At 45.5% G+C, this 9,536-nt stretch overlaps 1 protein-coding gene across 1 annotated transcript; it reads right to left on the bottom strand.

The window, feature by feature from the left end:
* Positions 1-4,562: 4,562 nt before the first annotated feature.
* Positions 4,563-7,473, bottom strand: gemin8 (gem (nuclear organelle) associated protein 8). The gene is made up of 3 exons (XM_060049327.1): positions 7,459-7,473; positions 6,493-6,907; positions 4,563-5,477 (listed from the first exon to the last, which is right to left on the bottom strand). Exons 1-3 carry the CDS (start codon positions 7,471-7,473, stop codon positions 5,218-5,220), a joined length of 690 nt encoding a protein of 229 aa, XP_059905310.1. The 3' UTR covers positions 4,563-5,217.
* Between the last annotated feature and the right edge of the window lie 2,063 nt (positions 7,474-9,536).

Raw genomic sequence — 9,536 nt, 5'->3', positions numbered from 1 at the left:
TCTCGGGCAACAGCGCAGGGTTGCCAGGTCCTGCAAAAAATGTGCCCCCCACATACCGTTCAAAATCCACCCAAAGTGTCCTAGAAGCATCCCAAATAAAAAATGATATTATTGGCCATTTCGGCCAACGTTTTGAAAGTAATAATATTTGAGGGAATATTTTTTTGTTGTTGTTTTAGCAGCGAAATGCACCGTGTGCGTGTGTGCGTGTGTGTGTGTGTGTGTGTGTCTGTGTCTGTGTGTCTGTGCGTGCGTGTGTGTGCTTGTGTGTGCTTGTGTGTGTGTGTCTGTGCGTGTGCGTGCGTGTGTGTGTATAACACGCTATTTTATGTTGAAATGCGACGTAATCCAGTGTTCACGAAAAGTACACTGTCAACGTATGCTTTTGGCGACTGGGTTGGCTCTCAGATATACGTGTTTCTAACAAGATGATATCATTAAAAGTTACATAAAGTAACAGTTTAATAACACAAATGCAGGAAGCACGTGAGCTGCTAGTTTAGCGAAAGCAACCTGACGTCGTTGAAACATGCGAGCGAGCCGATCAAATCCTAATAACTATAAAACTAAAGATCAGACACAATCACTGACTGAAGATTATGCAAGTAAAAAGTATATTTCTCGCTAGAAATGTTATTAGAAACACGTTTAACGGTGAATCGGTCCTAAAATATTGCATTTCCCATTCAGATAATAAAGATTAATAAAGATCATACACATTCACTGACTGAAGATTATGTAAGGAAAATGTACATTTCTCGCTAGAAAAGTCATTAGAAACGCGTTTAATGGTGTATCTGTCCTAAAATATTGCATTTCCCATTCAGATAATAAAGATTAATAAAGATCATACACATTCACTGACTGAAGATTATGTAAGGAAAATGTACATTTCTCGCTAGAAATGTCATTAGAAACGCGTTTAATGGTGTATCTGTCCTAAAATATTGCATTTCCCATTCAGATAATAAAGATTAAGATAAGCTACGCCGTGTTCCGGAGCCGCGGGGGATTCTGGGAATTGGGGTTCTCAGTTGACAAATGGGGCTTTTGTTAACTTGTTTTGTTGTTAGGATTAAGTAGGGTTAATGGGTTCGGGATGTTATGTGGTTGTGTGTTGTTCTATTAACATTGTTCGTGTGTTAATTATTGTCGACACCGTCACCGAGAGTGACGTGACCATCGTTTCGTGCAGCTGTTCCGTGTTGAAGTCTCGTTCAATAAAAACCAACTCTCGTTGTCGAGCGTGCCCCCCCCCTACAAACGTGCCCCCCCCCCCTTCAACTAACGTGTCCCCCCCCCCACCCTTCATGGGTCTGATTCGCCGATTTCCCATGCTGATATCCCCGAAGATTCTCGGGCATCTTCGACAATTTGGCTATAGATTGTCTCATTACACGCTAAATAATATAATTATAGCCTTGTAGTGACCGTAACATAATTCACCTACAATATTTCGTTATGTGTTGTTCTTTCAATTGTGTTGTTGTTTACTGCATGTCATTTACGTTCTTGGTGGTTCAGGGATCGCGGTCCCTAACGCCTCGTGCCCACTGCACCGTCAGTCAACGGACGTGGGAAGGCGTGGCTGACGGATGGGGGAGTAGTCTTTGAAGAGGCAACCGTCAGCCAATCAAATCGCTTCGCCGGGTTCTTCCCGCTTCTTCCTGCTTGTTGCGAGGCAAGATGACCCGCTTTCCCGCTTTCCAGTATCGTCAGAGCCCGAGTCGCGTCACAGTGCTTAAATTTGCATACGCGATCTGATTGGATGACGGATCCGTCGCGGCCGAAAAAGTTGAACATTTTTCAACTTTTTGACGGTGGCGAACGCTCCAAGTCAACGAACGGATCCACAATGCATTGCGCGACCGTCCCCATTCAAAGTCAATGGGCAACGGACAACTGACGGAGGTAGTGGGCACGGGGCGTAATGCCTCGTGCCCACTGCACCGTCAGTCAACGGACGTGGGAAGGCGTGGCTGACGGATGGGGGAGTAGTCTTTGCAGAGGCAACCGTCAGCCAATCAAATCGTTTCGCCGGGTTCTTCCCGCTTCTTCCTGCTTGTTGCGAGGCAAGATGACCCGCTTTCCAGTATCGTCAGAGCCCGAGTCGCGTCACAGTGCTTACATTTGCATACGCGATCTGATTGGATGACGGATCCGTCGCGGCCGAAAAAGTTGAACATTTTTCAACTTTTTGACGGTGGCGAACGCTCCAAGTCAACGGACGGATCCACAATGCATTGCGCGACCGTCCCCATTCAAAGTCAATGGGCAACGGACAACTGACGGAGGTAGTGGGCACGGGGCGTAAGGATTACGTGCGTCTCATGACGTCACAGACCATGCTGGATTTGTTTACCTTCAGCACGCTTTGTTTTCCGGTTTTCTTTTTTTACAAAATAAACGAGTCACACGGCTGTGTGCTCAACGTGCGAAGTTGTGTTCTTAACTTATTGCAATTTCCACAGCCTAATTATATATATAGGTTTTGGCATAAACATAACTAGGGTGCACTGTACTATCTGCGCACACCCTTTCTGAAGCCTCTCTCTCGCTCTCTCTCTCTCTCTCTCTCTCTGTCCCTCCCGCTCTCTCTTTCTCTCTCTCTCGTACCGTTTTGTGGAGCACGTTAATTGTCTTAGAACACTCCCATTCAGAATGCATTGGTTTACATTTCGTTTTGTGTAACACGCAAAAAGTCGGACTATCGTGCTCGGGAACACGCTTCAATAGATTAACGTTCGTGCGCAGGAGCACGCAATTGCGTGATACCGGGTTGCCGTGGCACACACTAGAGGAATCACTCGCACACACAAACACATGCACATATTTACTCACTAAATCACTAGAGCCTATCTCCCATAACATTCTTCCTCCCCTCACACACACACACCATTAGAAAGACAGACAGATAAACACACACACACACACACACACACACACACACACACACACACACACACACACACACACACACACACACACACACACACACACACACAAAGGCCATCCTGCTCTTCTGTGCCAAGTGATTTATCTGACAAGGCTATAATCTCTCTGGCCCAGATACCGACTACACTCTGCCCCCCATCCCCCAACTTGTGATGTCATCGTCACCACAACCCGTCACCATGACAACAACTATCGGCCCCTCCCTAAATTCCGTCACAGTAAAAACAGCAATCGTCCCCCATCACCACAACTGTCCCCATGGAAACAGTCAGTCCCGTGACCACATCCCCTCCACATCCAGCGACGTCGCCACAAACCTTCAAAACAATCTGCCATAAGCCGTGCACACATTTTCCACTTCATCACCACCACAGACATCCCCAAGACAACCCTAGTCACAAAGAGCACCATCCTCAACTTCACCATCACCTTGACAACAATCAGTCTGCTCTCACAAACATCGCCCTCATCACAAGTCGTGGAGTCATTATCACCATCCTCCACCGACGACAACCCTAATCACGATCAGCACCATCACCGGTACAACATTTAGCCTGGTAACCAACATCGCCTTTATCAGACACATATGCGGTCACCATCCTTGCTAGCACCAACATCACCATGACAACCCTTGTCACAATCACAGAGAGAGAGAACGAGAGGGAGAGTGTAAAAGGTGGACTTCCTCTGCGTGCTTCGGTGCAGTAAATCCCGGCTCTTCCTCTCCCCAGCGCCCCTCTCCTCTGACTGTGCTGGAGGCAGCAAACACATCAGTTATCCCTTACTGGAAGCATATATGTTCTTATGTGATGGACAGGCTGACAGACAGGGGGACAGACAACAGAACAACTTTCAGAGCAGTACAGTGCTCTGGGCTACTTTGTTGAGTTTATGTGTCTGTGGCATGAGGCCAGTAAAACACTACAAATGCTGAATTTTGAAAATCTAAATCTAAATTTTGGTGTCATCGGTTGTCGATTTTATTTTAAACGTAACTCTGTCACATCATGGCCATCCATGTGTGAAGCAAATCCACTCAAAATTGTCTGGCTACCTAATCTGTGAAATCTATCCCGGACCACAACCCTCGCTAGGTTACCAGAGGGGACTGCGCCTCTCCAATCCAATTAGTATCATCTCTCTCTCTCTCTCACTTTCCCTCTCATTAGGAAGGTGGACCGAGTGAACCCAATGTTGAACTTTGAAATCCAGCTTGATCAACTATCGGCTGCAATGGGCCCTATTCACCTTGCGGCCATCTTGGATGCAGAATTCCACATTCAGGATGGCCGCTAGGTCATAGTCAGTTGGAATACCTGGACTGAAATGGAAAGTGACAACTTCTTTGTTGTTGAAAAATTGACAATCTGTTACGTGCAAAAGTGCAATTTTCTTACAGCACAAAATCAGTTCTGCATTAATGAGTTTTAATGTAATGTCTTCATTAAATAAAGTAAATGGTGATAAGATGCAAATCTCTTGACATTTTGTTCGCACACTTTACCCCTTTTACTTACTACTTGGAATGGGCATTTATTTTCGTCTTAAACCCCCTCAAAAAAGTAGTATTTCATACAACGAAAATTGATTCTTATGCCCAAGCAAGCTTCATCCAAATGCAAAAATCTTTATTACAAAACATAAAAATAACCTTTAAATGAACAGTAAGGCATAACGATAAAAAGTGAACCTCCAACATGTGGAGTAAGTGAGAACGGGGTCCAGAAACGTGGAACCCCAATAAAATCAATGTCTGCATCAAACAGCTCCTTAAAGTGAGAGCAACACACACTCACTCACACACACACACCTAGTACTCAAGTTGCCTGAAAAATAACACTCTAAAATTAACCCTAACCTCCTTGTGAAATGAATGCCCGCAGAAAAATACTTCAGGTCAACAGTCAAACACTGCCACCTGCTGGAACGTAAGCAATTTATAACAACTGAAATCATACAGGTTTCCTTGACTGTGTTTGCATCATTCAGAAGTTAACAAATCCTCTGACTGACAGCCAGTGAGTGCAGTAGGACATCTTGGTTCTTAAGGTCATCTGGGTTCCGCCTTCAGGTCCCATCAGGCGCTGAGATCCATCATGGCGGCTCGCTGACCACGCAGGCCCCACAGCCCTGAACTCCATCCACATCTTCAAGAATCGTAAGGAATCCAAACTTTCACTACCGACTAAGTGCCCTTGAGCAAACAGCGGGTCCCTCCATCCCGCCCTCAGAACCCCCTAGCCACTGGTCCGGGGTCAGGGGTCAGAGGCGCAGGGGGATGACGGGCCAGTACTTGGGCAGCTTGCGGTCGCAGTTGCGGTCGAAGTTGAGCTGCAGCGCTGCCTCCATGGCCTGGATCTTGGCCGTGTCCACGCCGTACAGCTTCCTCATCTCCGCCCCGCGCCGTACCCCGGGACGCTCGTTGGGCGCGGCGGTCGTGCCCAGCCGCGCCCCCCGGTGGAGGTCCTGGTCGGCGGGCACGTAGCAGGCGTGCTCCTTGTCCTCCAGCTCCTGCTGCTTCTCTGGTGGGACAGAGGGAACAGCGGCTCTTAAAGCAACGGATGGCCATTTGTTTCAGAGGCCTTTTTTGATCATATTCAATAATTCTGATAATCTGACGTATACACTATCGTTCAAAAGTTTGGGGTAACTTAGAAATGTCTTATTTTTTAAAGAAAGCACAGTTTTCAATGAAGATAACATTTAATTAATCTGAAATACAGTCTAGACATTTTCAATATGTCACTACTGTGTTCTAATGGTACATTGTTTAGTTAAAGTAAAGGAAGACTTCCTTGAAAAATGGACCTACTGGTAAGGCACAGACTTGGAAAACTATTTTTTATTAATCTCCCAGTACGCTAACTAAGTTGTTGATGCTTAGTTGTTGTGTAGGGACCCTAATCATGCTACTGCAGAGGTTTGGTGCTATTTTGTGCAACATTAGCCAATAACATGGAAGCCAATTGGGCTGTTACATTGCTCCGGGCATAATTGGGCAAGCTCTATACTCGATTATCAACAAAAAAAAGGTGCACAATCTTTTTCCTTCGGCACGAAGGAAATAATTGGACGACCAACCTGTCTGTCTATCTACCAACACACTTCAACAACATAATGTATCTAAAGAAGTGAATAAAACCCACTTCAAGATTTCATTTCCCCCGATGCTGATGGAGCATTACAGTAGTCAATTGTTCAAGCAGCTTTTACACTCGGCGAACTATGGATGGCTGTTTGACTAGATTTCCACGTTTGAGGTTGTGCCGGTTGTAAGGCTATGTGGGATTGAGTACTTTATGTTTAATGTGAAAAGGGTGGAGCATCATACTAGTAGTTGTATGATCGTTGGAATGCTAGTGCAGTACTAGTCTATTCTTTACTCTCTCACAACACCATTAGCTATTGTGATTTACTAGCAACCACCGCCCATCGTAATTGTCTGTTCACAGAGGCACACACCTTCTATCCAAATTTTTATGTATTTGAGACTTTCTTGGGGGTGTTTCCATTTATTTTCTGTTAGGAGTCACTTACTGAGTTCTTCTCTGTGCTTCTCCGTCAGGGCGAAGTACTGCCGGAGCTCCTCCGTGATCTCCATGTTGCTCACGTCACATTCAATCTCTGGTTCTCCTTCCTCCAAGTCGCTGTCCTCCTCCACTTCCTCCTCACAGCCCAGCGGCTCAGGCGACTCCCTGTACCTCTTCTCCCCTCTCCTCCCCCGGCCGCCACAGTCCCTGGCCCCGCCGTGCCGTTCAGTGTACAGGTGGTTGAGTTGGTTAGAGGAGGATTTACAGGGGTACAGCTGACCGTAGCACGCCGGGCCATGAGCCGCGAGCAGAGCCTTGCTGAAGGCTTGTCGGTGTGTCTGGTACCAGCCCATGGCCTGCTGGTAGTGCCGCCAGTACCGACTGTACGAAGGGCTGGACACCCAGGCAGTCTTCTCTGTGGCCTGGAAGCAGGGACAGAAGTACACAACACATACGCGATAGGTTTAGTAAATACAGGAATAGATGGACGATGGCACAGTGATCATAAGCGCCGTTGTTCTGCCAATCTATGCTACCTATCAAATCGTGCTACTCATCGGTTCACATGTGCATCATGACAATATTGAAAATTCCAAAATATATCCAGCAGGTTTTAACAATACTGTGCTACACTTTTCTTGCTTAAGTTATGTATTTAGTTTAATTGATTAGTTATGTTTTTTTTTTTTAATTATATACATAATTACATACATTGCCCAAACTGTAACCCTGAAATCTCCAATAAAGACGTTATAATACAATATCAAAATATTCTACGCATATTCTTCCAGTTTACATGGGGTGAGCACAGTGGTGTAAAATAACGTGATTCTGTAGTGGGAGCATCAATCAATACAATCATGATAAGAGGCAATTGGTCTGCAGAACAAAACCAAACACATAAGGGAGCGTGCAGGACTCGATAGACTCTGCTATCGAGTCGCACTACGGTTGGAACAGAATGGAAGAACACCGTAAATGTATCCATGAGGATCCCTTGATTACAAGTCAACTTACCATGAGGATCACTTGATTACAACTTACAAGTCAACTTACCATGAGGATCACTTGTGCAGCAGGATGGAGGATCACTTGTGCAGCAGGATGGAGGATCACTTGTGCAGCAGGATGGAGGATCACTTGTGTAGCAGGGAGTGGACCGCAGATAAAGTCAGCGTAGGCAGACTAGTCCCTGATAAATATAAAACATGGTCATTAGAGCGTTACTCAATGGGATAAACGTCAACGTGAATATCCGGACAGCCGGTAGTACAGGAGAGACAACAAGACGATGGATGTCAACAACTGAAAACCAAGATGGACGCTCGCACAAATGGCGTGCGTCAACCACAGGTCAAAACACTTATATTTATCATTTTTTGGCAGTATATATGATATGCAGCGTTAACTGGTCATGGTGGGGTGTTTACCTTGTGACTCGTTGCTGGTTGATTGTTAAAATAGTCTCTCCAGCAGCCTTACAGCAAACACACATTAGGTTGTGTCACTGGGTACCACAACAGCGCCCTCTACATAGTGATGTTACGTTTTGCGTCGAGGCATCGGGGCGTGTGTCGAGTATGTCGGCTCCTCCCCCAGCGAAGCTCCGCTTCGAGTAGGATTCACGTTGGCGAACTGACGTAGGGTGTGACGTTCGAGGCTTCGCCTCGGGCTACTGCTTCGAAATATGGGTTCAGTATTGGCGGGAGATTTCGACTATAAAGATGTCCCGTATACGATCACAACCGTGGTATATTCAATATACCACTAGTCTGTGATCGTAGTAGTTTGAGCATTGCATTTTCTGTAGTATCAAACGAAATATCACGTTCATTATTCATCATGGAGTTTGACAAAGAGAGCATTCAATAACCACTGTCCAGAACACTTTTAATGGCTATTAAATTAATAACTCCTTCTCAGTTTTCATACAGGGTGGCTCGGCTTAGCTCAGGAGGTTGAGCAGTTGACTTGTAACCGGTAGGTTGCTAGTTCAATCCCCAGCTCCTCCTAGCTCAGTGTTGTTGTGTCCCTGTCACTTTGCTCCTGACAGCTGACTGTCGCCTTGCATGGTTGACTCTGCCGTCGGTGTGTAAGTCGCTTTGGATAAAAGCGTCTGTTTGCACTTTTGCCAAATGATTTATTTTCTAGCATGAGCTCTGTGCCATTTTATGAATGGCACACTCACACACATGTATCACTGAAGTGACTTCAATTCTCAAATGATTTAATGTTGTATCGGCACACGAAGCAAAAATCACATTTTGGGTTGGGTTGTCATAATTTCATTCACCACTAGATGTCCCTAGCGTACTCATTTGAAGCTTCGAGCATGAACCACTTTGGTGGTTCATCTGGGAGAGGCGGCTTTGACGTTTCATGAGGCATCATCTCGGCACCACTACCTCTACAGGACGAACGGAGAATACATACAGATCCCGGATGGGCATTTGTAGATTGTCATTGTATTTTTATTTGTTTTTATAACTATTATTATTAAAAAAATATTTGAATAATAATTTCGATCATATCAATTTTGTTCTACGTCTTCCATTCAAATAAATCCATCGAAATATACGTAATAGAAGAGAAGGCGTTTTTCAGTCACTTGGTTTAAGGTCATGTGACGTAAGAGGGGCGTCGCGTCATGTCAGAGGGGCGGGCGTCGCGTCAGCGTGGGAGGTCTCGCTGCAGCCTGTAGGACATCTCATATTGCTGCTATCCATTAGCCTGGTTCTACCAGACTCTCGTACTTCACTTCATTTAATTTCATTTGTACAGAGAGTCTGGACCTAATCAATTGACAAACGTTAACTCACTTGAAGGTGTCTGTTGAAGTTTAAAATGATTGGATCTGCCCAGTGCCACTCTGGATCTGCCATAACCAATCGCTAACGTTTGGTTGTGACGTATGTCATGCGCCGGGAATCACGCGCAGGTTGTACACAAACCAAACACCTTGCGCGTCTGCACGAAAATGTCCGTCAACGACAGCTGCAGGTTTTGGTCGTCGAATTTAATTTATCAGGGAAAAATTGCACATTGTAAATC

The sequence above is a fragment of the Gadus macrocephalus genome, chromosome 4 (assembly GCF_031168955.1).
Source record: "Gadus macrocephalus chromosome 4, ASM3116895v1".
NCBI lineage: Eukaryota > Metazoa > Chordata > Actinopteri > Gadiformes > Gadidae > Gadus > Gadus macrocephalus.
The sequence above is the reverse complement of the archived record's forward strand: the minus strand, read 5'-3'. Positions and strand labels throughout refer to the sequence as shown.